A 12,600-nucleotide genomic window follows, 5' to 3' on the forward strand; every position below is an offset into this window, starting at 1 on the left:
AGAGGGAGGGTGTAGACATCAGGAAAAAGGAATGCTCCCAGGTGGTCCTGCCATTTTTGTACTTTGAGATACTTAATTTGCAGCTAAGTTAAATATTGAGGAGAATTCATTCGTGTTGGTATATTTCTTTTTTTTTTCCTACAGATTTCTGCTCTTAAAGAGGAAGTTTTTTGTTTGTTTGTTCTTATTTTTCAAGACAGAGGTTCTCTATGTATCCCTGGCTGTCCTAGAACTTGCTCTGTAGACCAGGCTGGCCTCAAACTCACAGCGATTCACTTGCTGAAGAGGAAGCTTTTTAAGGTACATTGCTTGGACTTGCTGCTGTAGAAGGGGCGCTAGAGATTGATCAGAGAGATCTTTACTTATAGACAGAGCACAGAAAAGTTGTACTGAAGCATAGTTCATTAGCCATTTTTTGTTTTGTTTTGTTTTTTCCAAGACAGGGTTTCTCTATAGCTTTGGAGCCTGTACTGGAACTTACTCTGTAGACCAGGCTGGCCTTGGATTCACAGATATCCGCTTGTCTCTGCCTCCCAAATGCTGGGATTAAAGTTGTGCTCCACTACACACTTTATTGGCCATTTTTAACAACCTTGCTTGTGATATTTTCCTTGAGGGGTAGGAAGGAACTTTCTCACGTTCCCTCTATATCCTAACTAGCAATTCTGCTGAAGAACCAGCCTGCCTCCATCTTAGGCTTAAAAGCCATCTTATAATAAAGACAAACTAGATTCATTCCTGTTCATGATTAATACTCTGCTTCTCATGTATTGTGCTATATCCCACTATAGGTAGATTTTTTTTTGTCCCACCTGCCAGCTCCCAAATAGCCACACAGAGACTTATTCTTAATTATGAAACCTTGGTTGATAGCATAGGCTTGTTCCTAACTAGTTCTTTATACTTAAATTAGTGCATATCTTTTAATCTACATTCTTTTATGTGGCCTGGTTATCTTTACTCTAGACTCCCCATGCTGCTTCCCCTCGTCTGTCTGGCAACTCCACCCTTCTTCCCAGGGTTGTCTCTACCCCAAAATCCTGCCTAGCTATTGGCCATTTAGCTTTTTATCAGACCTATCACAGTGACATGTCTTCACACAGTGTAAAGGAATATTCCACAACATTCTAACTGTAACCTTAGCTACACATGGTTCTGTTCTGCCTGTTCCAGGAATGGCAATCATGCCTTTGTTTCAGGAGGTCGTTAGGACTAACTTGTTATGCTTCTCTTCTGCTCCTGTAACTCCATATATTTTGCCCACCAAATCCCCCATTTGACACCTCCCTACCCCTGAGCTATATAAAATCCATGTCTTCTTCACTTCTGGGCTTGCTCTCTAAAACCCCAACATCGGTGAGACAGCCGGCTGGTCCCAGGCACACCTCAAAAGTAAAGCTTGCTTTAATTGGAATCTGGTCTTTCTCCTCACAGTTTTTAGGTTTAACACTGCCTGATTAATGCTAAAGTCTGAGAAACCCGACATAAGCGTTGTACCTCAAACTCACACAAGAGAGTTATTGGAAGAGAAAAAACTAGGAGGGTGGCTGCCTCTCCTTAGGCAGGAAGCAGCAGAGAACTGAACAGAAGATAGAGTTTAAATAGAGTTTCTTGGGGGGTGGGGGGTGGAGCTTTCTAGTGTGGTCTGGAATTGGTGGGATTTTTGTGGCCTGATTCTGGGGCAAGCGTAGGAATTAGTGGGATTCTGTAGTCAGACTCTGGGGCAAGCTCAGCCATTGGGGAGATTCTGTTGCTTGACCCTGGTCTTGGGGTCAGGGTCAAGTCAGGGTCAGGGTATTTTTCCCTTGACTCTGACCTTTGATGTCAACTCAGGGTCAGGCTGTTTTGCCTTTGACTCTGACCTTTGGGGTCAAGTCAGGGTATTTCTCCTTTGCCCTGGTCTCAGGGTCGAGTCAGGGTCAGGTTGTTTTTCTTTTGACTCTGACCTTTGGAGTCAACTCAGGGTCAGGGTATTTCTCCTTTGCCCTAGTCTCAGGGTCAAGTCAGGGTCAGGGTGTTCTTTCCTTGGCCCTTTTACCCTATAGCTGGGAACTTTTTTTTCTATTGATATTCTATTTTTTTATTTTATTGAAAATAAATTTTTTTTTCTCTCACAAATATCTCCTGATTATGGTTTCCTTTCTCTTTATTCCTCCCAGTTCCTCCTCACTTTCCCTCCCACCTGGGTCCACCCCCTTTCTGTTTCTCCTTAGAAAACAAACAGGCTTCTAAGGAATAATAATAAAATAAAACACAACAAGATAAAACTGTTCTTTTTTATAACAGTAGTATTTGGTTTTATCATAGGTCCCTGGGCTATCTAACCTAAGGTTCTTGATCACTCACTCAGTGTTGGGTATGGGTTCCATCCACTGTGGTGGGCCTTAAGTCAAATCATATGTTGGTTGGTTACTCCCATAAATTTGTGCCACTATTTCAGTAAGATATCTTGTAGGTGGAATACCATATAGATCAAAGCATTTGTTGCTGAACTGGTCTTTACATTTCTCTTTTGGTAGCATGCAGAATACTTTCCTGTACCAAAGATGCTAGCCAGCTCTTAGGGGTAAAGGCTCTATGTAGGCACCAGCACGACTTCTCCATGTTCAATGAGTTGTGTAGGTGTTGCCTCCCACAATGGAGCCTTGCCGTCAGATGGCAGAGGGCAACCTACAGTCTTGGCAACAGCTTGAGTTGTTTGGGGGTTCCTATGGGACCCCTTTGACCAACAACTCAATTAGATGTAACCCAATCCAGGTACTGGAAGCTTCATTTGGTGACAAGAAATGACAGGTTATGACTCTGTCTCCTCCATTAATTGGTGATCTCATTTAGATAACCTTGGTGTGTGTGTGTGTCTGTGTGTCTGTGTGTTAGGAAGCTTTTACTATGTTAGGTTTTCATACCACCCCTCAAATGGCCCTTAATTTTTGACTCTCTTCCCCCTTTCCCCTCCCCTTCTCCATTTCATCCTTTTGTGTTAGCCCTCCCCTCCGTCCACGACCATCTATCTATTCTTTTTCCCTTTCCCAAGGGAGATCTATCAGTCCCTAGTCCCTTTGTCTATACCTACCCTCTGTGGTTCTATGGGTCATAGCTTGGTTATCATTGACTTAATAGCTAATATCCACATATAAGCCAATACATACCATATTTGTCTTTCTTGGTCAGAGTTACCTCACTATGGATAATTTTTTAGTTCCATCTATTTACCTGCAAGTTTCAATTTTTTTTTAAACAGCTGAGTAATACTTCATTGTGTAAATGTATCACATTTTCTTTATCCAGTCTTCTGTCGGGGCACATCTAGGTTGTTTCCAATGTCTGGCTATTGTGAATAGAGCAGCAGTGAACATGGTTGGGCAAGTGTCTCTGTGGTTAGGATGAAGCGTCGTCCCGTGGGTATATACCCAAGAGTGGTATTGCTGGACCTTGAGATAGATCAGTTTCCACCTTCACCGATTTCCGTAGTGGCTGTGCGAGTTTGCAGTCCCGCCAGCAATGGATGAACGGAGACTTTATTTTCTATCTTGAACTTTGGAGGGTTGTGGGGAAAGCTGCGCTGAGTGCAGCTTAGCACTTCAGCAAGCCTCCCTTCACCTTGCGCAGAAGCCGTCATTTTTCCCTTGGCCGCGGTCCGCCCACGGCGCTGCAGAGGGGCTGGTGAGAGCCAGAGGCCGCTCTAGCCGGCCACACGGTGGCGGTGCCGCGGCTGCCTGGCTTCCAGGTTCCGCCATGTTGGACGAACGGGGTTTGAACCATGGTAGCGAGCGCCAGGCTGCGGCTACCGGCACCGCCAGCCCGGCTGGACACATGGTGGAAGTGCGGCCCGGACTGTATCTGGGTGGGGCAGCGGCGGTGGCGGAACCAAACCACCTGCTGGAGGCCGGCATCACCGCCGTGCTGACGGTAGACTCGGAACCGGGTTTCCAGGCTGGGGCTGGGTTCGAAGGACTCCGGAGCCTCTTCGTGCCGGCGCTGGACAAACCCGAGACCGACTTGCTCAGCCACTTGGATCGCTGCGTGGCCTTCATCGGCCAGTCGCGAGCCGAGGGACGTGCGGTGTTGGTGCACTGGTAAGCGCAAGGTGCCAGGGGCAAGCCTCCTTTCTGCAGAGCGCCCAGGAGTGGAGGAACCCGCTGTCATAAGCTGATAATCTCGCTCCTCATCCTCATCCTTGAGGATGGCTCAAGGAGGAGGGTCTGGAGACTGGCCCCTGGTTCGTGTTTTGTTTGGTTCATTTTGCAGCATCAGCCTGTCTATGTATGAATGTATGTATGTATGTGTGTGTGTATCTCTATCTACCTACCTACCAATTATTTATCTGTCTCTCATCTGTCTATAGTTTTGGAGTTGAATGTAGTGCAGCTAGATTTATTGGGGTGAAAATATGTGATACTTTTCTTTCTTATCCTAAAAGTCACTGTGGTTAAACAAAAGAAAACCATAAGCTTTTTTTTTTTTTTTTTTTTTTTTTTTTGAGACAAGGTCTTACTGGTGTAGATCTGGCAGGCGAGGAACTCACTCGCTGTGTAGACCACTCTGGCTTCAAAACCACAGATACCCGCTGGCACACCTTCAGTGTGCCACCATGCCTGAGTATTTTTAATCAAAGTTTTACATAACCAAGGGAAAATGCTTGGTTTGATTAAGACTGGACAGTCATATAGCAATGTGACTGGACAAAAGAAGTGTGATCTAATGCCAATGGAGTGAGATGGTAACTCGGCCTGAGGCATATTGATCTTCTTCCTCTGGGGTGTAGGGCAAAGCCCTTTCTGGATTGATGGCCTTAGGATACATCAGACTAAGTAGATCAGAGAATTGATTTGTCTTGCTAGCATGCTAGGCAGACATTCTAGTACTGTGGCCTAGCTCCAGGCTTAAGAGGATGTCTTTGCAGCCGGTTCTCACACAGAAGGTTGGAGAAAGGCTACAGCCTACTGTCTCCCTGTCTCTCTTTTTGAGCTGTTTTACTGTCTTGTCTAGGCTGTCCTTGAACTTGGGACCCTCCTGCTTCTGCCTCCTGCGTGGTTGTATTTATATGCATGTGTTATTAGTTTGTCTTTAATTCTGGTCTTTGTGCTTAATATTGGAGTAGAGGGTCTGGTCTCTCTGCCTTGTCCTGGGGTGAGTGGGGAGAAAGAGAAGCAGAAGAAATGATAAACAGATCAGGGGAGACCAGTGTTGAGAGAAAAGGACCTTGCATTTGTTCTGTAGTCATTACAATTAAAAAAAAAATCTGTAAATAATTAGCCACTAAGCCCAACCTGTGAGATCACAACCAGAAATCAAGTCACTCCCCAGCCCCATGCAGCTCTCTGGGACAGAAAGTTGAAACAATGTGAATTGTGTCCTTATATCACTTAGAGGTCTCTTTCTCCTGTTAGCAGCTGTGAGCAAGGTTAGGTTGTCACCCCCCTCTGCCCCACCCCCAAATAACTTTATTTTTATGTAGGGCCCTTCTGCCTTGTGACTTTTGGTTTTGGAGACCAGGCCAGGATAGGTTACCACGTATTATGGAGCTTGCCTCCTTCCGTGAAAACCCAAAGAGTTAGAAATTCCATTTGTCCTCTGAACTAGAAGTCTCTTCTCTTTGGGAACCCCGACATTATACATGACGGCTGTAACACTCCTTTCCCAGACTTCGAGGCCCTGTTTCTCCCTTCAAGGCTGGCATGAGCTGCCTCTGTTATGATCCAGATTTCTCCTTATACGCTTTCACTTCAGTGAGGATCACGCCTCAGGGAGATCTCCATGCTCTCCCCCTAACAAAGCTCACTTGAAGGGTAATTTGTGTTGTTCCTTTCTACAGACCTACAGTAAGTTAAAACACAACCTGACTCAGAATTGTATATCCCTTTTCATTAGGAGAAGGGGACAGTGGGGAATGTCAGCAGATTTTCAGAAGTGTAGTAAATGGGTTTTCAGTGGCCATTGAGAAACATACGAAGCCTGTTGAGCCTGTGGGAATCATAAACGATTTTTTTTGGCTTATTGAATCGGATCGAAATAGAAGGCAGCTGTGTGTGGCAGTCTGCTTTGGTGTGTTGACAAGCTTGTCTTTTCCCGCTGCTATTTGACAATAATTAATGAAAATTTAGGGACAGGACCAGAAGTAATTTTCTTCATCCTTGGTACCTCTGGACTTGAAGCAAACAGGAAGAAAAAGTCTCCATCTACTGCTAGTCGGAGATAATCGGTATACTATGATGTATACTATGATATATACTATGATGCATACTATGATGTATACTGTGATGTATACTATGGTGTATCCTATGATGCATACTATGGTGTATACTATGGTATATGGTATATACTATGATGTCGGTTTTGAGCAATAATCTATGCATCCCTTCAGTGGTAGGAGAAGTTAACAGTTGGCATTCTCAAGACTGCAGAGTAAAACCAGATTATTTTTATTTCTTTTTTTTTGGAAATGGTGCTGGGATTAATTCTGAGCTGGAACCTCAGCTCCAAGATCTATCTATCTATCTATCTATCTATCTATCTATCTATCTATCTATCTATCTTATCTATCTATATCTTCCTATGCTCTGCTTGGGATGAGGGAGACTGGGGAGACTGGTTGATGAATGGTGGAATTAGGATGTGAAGGATTCCTGGGCCTTGTCTAGGAAACTGACAGCGTATATTGCAGCAAAAATAAAAGGCTGGAAAATCTTAATAGGTGTTGGGGATTCCTGAGAGTCCTGCTGGGTTGGTTTGAACTGTTTTGTTGGACTCTTGTGCAGTAGTCCTAAGGGTGGACACAGGGACAGAGGTAGTGATGAAAGATGTATGAGACCAGATCTGGAACAACTTGGAGTTAAGAGCAAAGGAGCTAGGACATCATTTAAAATTTTTAAGGTAGTTATTTTTGAATAGTTAGTACATCCATATTGATCAGAATTTAAAAATGAATAAGGAAATCAATGACTGTGCTTGTATGTTGGCGGTATTTAAGAAGTGTGGGTTAATTGGAGTGGAAGTGGAAATGATCTGGGCACAGCGGTACACACCTGTCACCCCATCACGTAGGAGGCGGAGACAGGAAGATTGCTATAACTATGAGAAAGGAAAAGATAGAAGTGAGGTGGACCTAAATTTTACCATTAATGGGGGCTGGGCTTTCCCTTGATTTTTAATTGCTGCTATTTGCTGTTTTATTTTGAAGGTCTCTTTTTCAGCCATGCAGGAGTCAGTCGAAGTGTTGCTGTAGTGACTGCCTTTATAATGAAGACAGACCAACTTACCTTTGAAAAGGCCTATGAAAGCCTCCAGACTGTCAAGCCGGAAGCCAAGTGAGTCCTGTCACAGTAACACTTCTTTCTCTTCCTTTAAAGTCTGTATGAATGCATGGTGTGTGTGTGTGTGTGTGTGTGTGTGTGTGTGTGTGTGTGTGTAGTGCATGTGTAGTGCACTTGCATGGGTCAGAAGCAAACTTAGGATCTTCTTCGGCTGCTGTTACCAGTTCTCGTTTTGTCCTGAGGTTTTATTGAAAGAGGGCCCAACTTCACGCTCACTTTTCATTGCAGGATGAATGAGGGATTTGAAGGGCAACTGAAGTTATATGAGGCCATGGGATGCGAAGTCGACACCTCTAGCGCAGCTTACAAGCAGTACCGGCTCCAGAAGGTCACCGAGAAGTACCCGGGTGGGTAAACACTGATCACTGGTGGAATCTGCACTCCGCTGAGGTCTCATTTACTTGGACACTAAATGCATTGTATTACTTTTCAAGAACTGGGAGGCAGAGACTGCCGTTTCCTCTGTTTAGCAGAAAGTCACGTGGTTTAAAAATGGCTGGGATTGAAATCTGGCAGTTCCATTTAAAGTGAAGGCTTATTCGCCTTGCTTTCCTCCCTGATTTCTCAACATGGAGAGTTTTGTTCTGAGTTCAGCATGGATCGCCTCAGTTTGGTATTGGGATTTTGTCTGAAAATCTATAAGGTTGATGTTGATAGTTGGATGCATTTAAATTACCTTGCAGAACTTCGGAATTTGCCTCAAGAACTCTTTGCTGTTGACCCAACCACCATGTCACAGGGATTAAAAGATGACATTCTCTACAAATGTAGAAAGTGCAGGTAAAATATTTTGGATCCTCTGGAATTTTTAATCATCTTGGTAGTTGCAAAAGTGTTTCAAGTTTTATTTTCTTATCTCTCTAGGAAGGATTTGTTTAATTGAATATTATGGAAATTTTACCTGCAAACCTGCCTCAGAGAGAATGTAACTTAGTAACCAGATTGTAGGGCTATTGAGATTTTGAGTGGCATACTCAATGTTGTATTCTTTTGGCTTGTAAGAAATATTGTACATTTCATCTTTGTTTTCATCCTTTGGAAATCGTTAATGCTTTTGTCTTTGGTGGTTTTGCAGGCGATCTTTATTTAGAAGTTCTAGTATTTTGGATCATAGTGAAGGAAGCGGGCCAATAGCCTTTGCTCACAAGAGAACGACACCGTCTTTGGTACTTATGGGGAGTCAGGCTCAGTGTACATCTTACTTCATTGAACCTGTACAGTGGATGGAGTCGACTTTGTTGGGAGTAATAGATGGACAGGTGAGAACATTATTTTCTTTCTGCAGTTTTGTTGTGTCGTCTAAAGTCTTTTCCCTTCTCCACCTTTAAACTGTATTTTAGAGTGAGGAATGTGGCTTAGTTGGTAGAACGCTCATCTAGTATGCGTGAAGCCCTGGATTCCATCTCTAGCATCACATAGGCCAGGCCTGAAATGCCAGCACTCTGGAGGTTAAGGCAGGAGGGTTGGAAGTTAGGGGCACCTCAGGCACACAGTGAGTTTGAGTCTATCCTGACTGATGTTCATGAGGCACTGTCTCAAGACAACACAACAACAAACATTTTTATTATTTTTAATATCTGTATTACATCTTCTCTCTTTTGTATGTGGCTGTATGTATCTGTGGGGGTTCTGGGGTGCTACACACTCATACATGGAAGTCAGAGAACAGCTAGTGGAAGTTGGTTTCCTCTGTTCACCATGTTGGTCTCAGGACCAAGCTCAGGCCATTGGGCTTGGCCGAAGGGTCCTTACCTGTTGTCTCATCTTATTGTCTGGATAAAAAAACAAAACTAACAAACATCTGTGTTGTAATCAACCATTCCCTTCTGAAGATTCTGAGGACTGTCTTTTTAGTATATGAATAAGGTCACCAAAAATAAGAATCCCTACTCAGACCATGCACACTAAACATAAGTGATAATGCTGTTGCTAACATTAGAGAGAGTGCAGAAATCTTGGTGAGTACTTTTGGATTTCTCTGACGCGCATGCTTCTGATACCAGCTAGCAGTAGAAGATGAGAATCTGAATGTGCACTTCCATCCTTTACCATGAGAGCCTGATTTGGACTCCTGTTAATAATCGACTAGAAGCCAAGTATTTGTTACCTTGATACAAACATTCTTAGTTGCTTTGAGCTTTGCTTTCCCTCTTCATCCTGAGGTTCCTGTCCCTCCTTTTCAGTAGAAAGTGCCTCTCCTGTGGTAGTTGTACTTTATGATCAACCCAGATTACAAGTTCCTTGATGGTGACACATGCCTTGAATCCCAGCACAGGGGAAGCAGAGACAGGCGGATCTCGAGACTCTACAGAGCGAGTTCCAGGACAGCCAGGGCTACACAGAGAAACCCTATCTCGAAAAACCAAAATCAAAACTAACTAACCAACCAATAAAAAAAACCCAATTTTTTTGAGAACAGGAATCATGCCTTAGCTATTTTATATTCTGCATTGTCAAAGATAGTTGCTGATGAATATAAAATGGATATAATGACACATTTGCTTCTTTCAGCTTCTTTGCCCAAAATGCAGTGCCAAGTTGGGTTCCTTCAACTGGTATGGAGAACAGTGTTCGTGTGGTCGATGGATAACCCCTGCTTTCCAAATACACAAGAACAGAGTGGATGAAATGAAAACGTTGCCAGCTCTGGGATCACAAACAAGGAAACTATGAACTTGAGACACAGTTTGGAATAAAACCCGATGAAATGTATTTCTTTTGATCATTATCTTTCATAGCAGAGGCCAAAATTTTATTTAGTGTCCAAAGGTAGTTAATGTGGCAGATACGTGTTGGTAGTTTATCACATGATGTATGATGCATATACATTACTTCACTGGGCAATCCAGGCAATCGTGTACATTTGATTTGATATTAAAATCTTTTATAATCAGATGCCCTGTTACATGTTTTAAGCTTTTGTGCTTTTTGGATCTAGCCCATGCTTTAAGCATGCTAGGTAAACATTCTACCTCTGACCTATATCTGGGACCTCTTACACATGTAAAGTTGTGCTTTATAGTATGTTGGTTGTATGATACTAAAGTCTAGATGGATAAAATTGTATGTAAAAAGTTGAGTTGTCCGTATCCAGGTAGATATTCTTTGGTTTTCAGAAATATAAAGCAGATTAATTTGTTGTATTTTGAAAAATTATTTCCGTGTCTCATTTAAGGGACATTAGTGAACCTACACATGTGCCTTTTGGTGATTCCTCCTAGGGAAATGTGAACAGGCATCTGTATTGGGCACTGACCACAGACCAAAGAGATGCTTCCACCCAAGTCCAGCTTGGTAAACTGGTGAATTTATTGGGGTTACTTCCAGGAGTGTGGGTAACTACTCACAAAAGCTGTATTCCTACAGCAGTTTGCCGGCAACTTACTGCAGGAGAGTCTCTTCTCCCAGTAACCATCACAGTTTATGTTACCTTTGGAACCACCTTGTAACTGTCTTGAACCTTGTAAATTGTGTTAATCCCTTTCTTCCCTCCTGGAGTTGGGAGGGTAGAGAGAGAGGGAGAGGGGAAGAAAGTGAGTTTTGAAAAGGTTACTATGTAGCCCTGGTGTGTGTGTGAGAGAGACTGAGTGTCTATGTAGCTCTGGTTGTCCTGGAACTCACTCTGTAGACCAGACTGGTCTGACAGAAATCCAAGTGCTTCAGCATAAGCTAAGAAGGCCTTAAGACATACTTACTTACCTGTGTCTATGTGTAACACATTGACGAAGCTGGGTAGTGGTGGTGCACGCCTTTAATCCCAGCACTGGGGAGACATCTGTAGTTAGACTTTCCTTTGTGGGATTACCAGCCTACAAATTATGACACAGACTTATTCCTGATTATGAATGCTTGACCACTAGTTTAGGCTTATTCCCATCTAGCGCTTGTAACTCAAATTAACCTGTTTCTATTAATCTGCATTCTACCACATGGCTTTTAACTCTGTCTCTGTACATCCTACTTGTTCTGTGTCTCACTGGTGTCCATGCCTCTCTCCTTCCCAAAGTTCTCTCTCTCCCTGGAAGTCCCACCTAGTCCCCCTTGCCTAGCTATTGGCATTCAGCTCTTTATTAAAGCAATCAGAAAGTACCTTAGGCAGAGACACTTCTTTACAGTATACAAAAGTATTGCAGAACAGAGGCCAACCTGGTCTACAGAGCAAGATCCAGGACAGCCAGGGCTACACAGAGAAACACTGTCTCAAAGCTTTTCAAAACCTGGCCACTCCACGAGAGTGCCTCTTTGTAGGTGAAAATGTTTTGGCATGATTTCATGTGGCTCAGCTTACCGTCTAGCCACCCTACGCCGTAGCATACAGCAGAGAGCAGCCCATTTCATTTGAACTTAGATTTTCATATAATGTGTAATGTGCACCGAGACCATGTGTGCATTATTGTAGGTGACTCAGTGAACACATCAGTCAAGCCCCTGCTTTCTGGCTACTGCAGTCCGGCTGGTAGGGGCAATGCCTTTTTGAAAGCTAATTGTACTTTCAAGTGAGGAATGGCTGGGAAACCTAACTATTTATGTGAAGTTCAGTCAGGGTAGTGGTGCATGCCTGTAATTCCACTCCTCCCATTCCAGACCTCGCCCCTCAGAAAGCCCTCCAAGGGTCAGCTCCTGCCCCAGAGCTGTTCAAGATCACGCCTACAGGGTTTTTAAGACCTGGTCACTAGACCTGCCAAAAGCTCTCTCTCTCCTGCCTTCCCAAGAATCACCAGGGAGTTGCTTCACTCTGCTTTGCTCTGTTTATTAAATCTGGGATTAATTGTTAGATTTGACTTATTGCATCAACGGAGGATAGCCAGTAACTGGGGATCCAATACTTACCACACAGCGAAAGTGAACTTCGTGGCCAGGTTTGAATTTAGAAGTGTGAAGTATTCTTGCAAAAATAAAAGCAAACCTCCCCAGTCTAGCCTGTAAAACTGGCAGCTTTAGGAACAAGTTAAACATAACTATGAAGATAAAGTCAGCAGACTCACAAAGTAGGCAGTTCTCAAGGCAAGACTAGTTTCTTCAACATACGGTGCCAAACAAGTGGGGGAAAGTGTTGAGGAATATTTGCTTCCACTGTGTGAAGATGTGTCACTCTGGTTGGTTTAATAAAGAGCTGAGTGGCCAATAGCTAGGCAGGAGAGACAGGTGGGATTTCTGGGGAGAGAGGAAGAGGAAGAGGAGAGGAAGAGAGGAAGAAGTCCGACATGGTACAGAATGCAGATTAATAGAAGCATGTTAATTTGAGTTATAAGAGCTAGTTGGGGACAAGCCTAAAACTAAAGGCCAA

At 43.5% G+C, this 12,600-nt stretch overlaps 1 protein-coding gene across 2 annotated transcripts; it reads left to right on the top strand.

The window, feature by feature from the left end:
* Positions 1–3,728: 3,728 nt before the first annotated feature.
* On the top strand, positions 3,729–10,208 carry LOC121455203 (dual specificity protein phosphatase 12). 2 transcript variants are annotated; one of them, XM_041662813.1, is made up of 6 exons: positions 3,729–4,076; positions 7,194–7,307; positions 7,542–7,660; positions 7,997–8,093; positions 8,389–8,572; positions 9,825–10,208. In XM_041662813.1, exons 1-6 carry the CDS (start codon positions 3,736–3,738, stop codon positions 9,984–9,986), a joined length of 1,017 nt encoding a protein of 338 aa, XP_041518747.1. In that variant the 5' UTR covers positions 3,729–3,735; the 3' UTR covers positions 9,987–10,208. The 2 variants fall into 2 exon arrangements, with proteins under 2 accessions (XP_041518747.1, XP_041518748.1); XM_041662814.1 differs by lacking the exon at positions 8,389–8,572.
* The last annotated feature ends 2,392 nt before the right edge of the window (positions 10,209–12,600 follow it).

Source organism: Microtus oregoni, unplaced genomic scaffold (assembly GCF_018167655.1).
Source record: "Microtus oregoni isolate MIOR12 unplaced genomic scaffold, Mior012 000013F_ref0000133, whole genome shotgun sequence".
Taxonomy (NCBI): Eukaryota; Metazoa; Chordata; class Mammalia; order Rodentia; family Cricetidae; genus Microtus; species Microtus oregoni.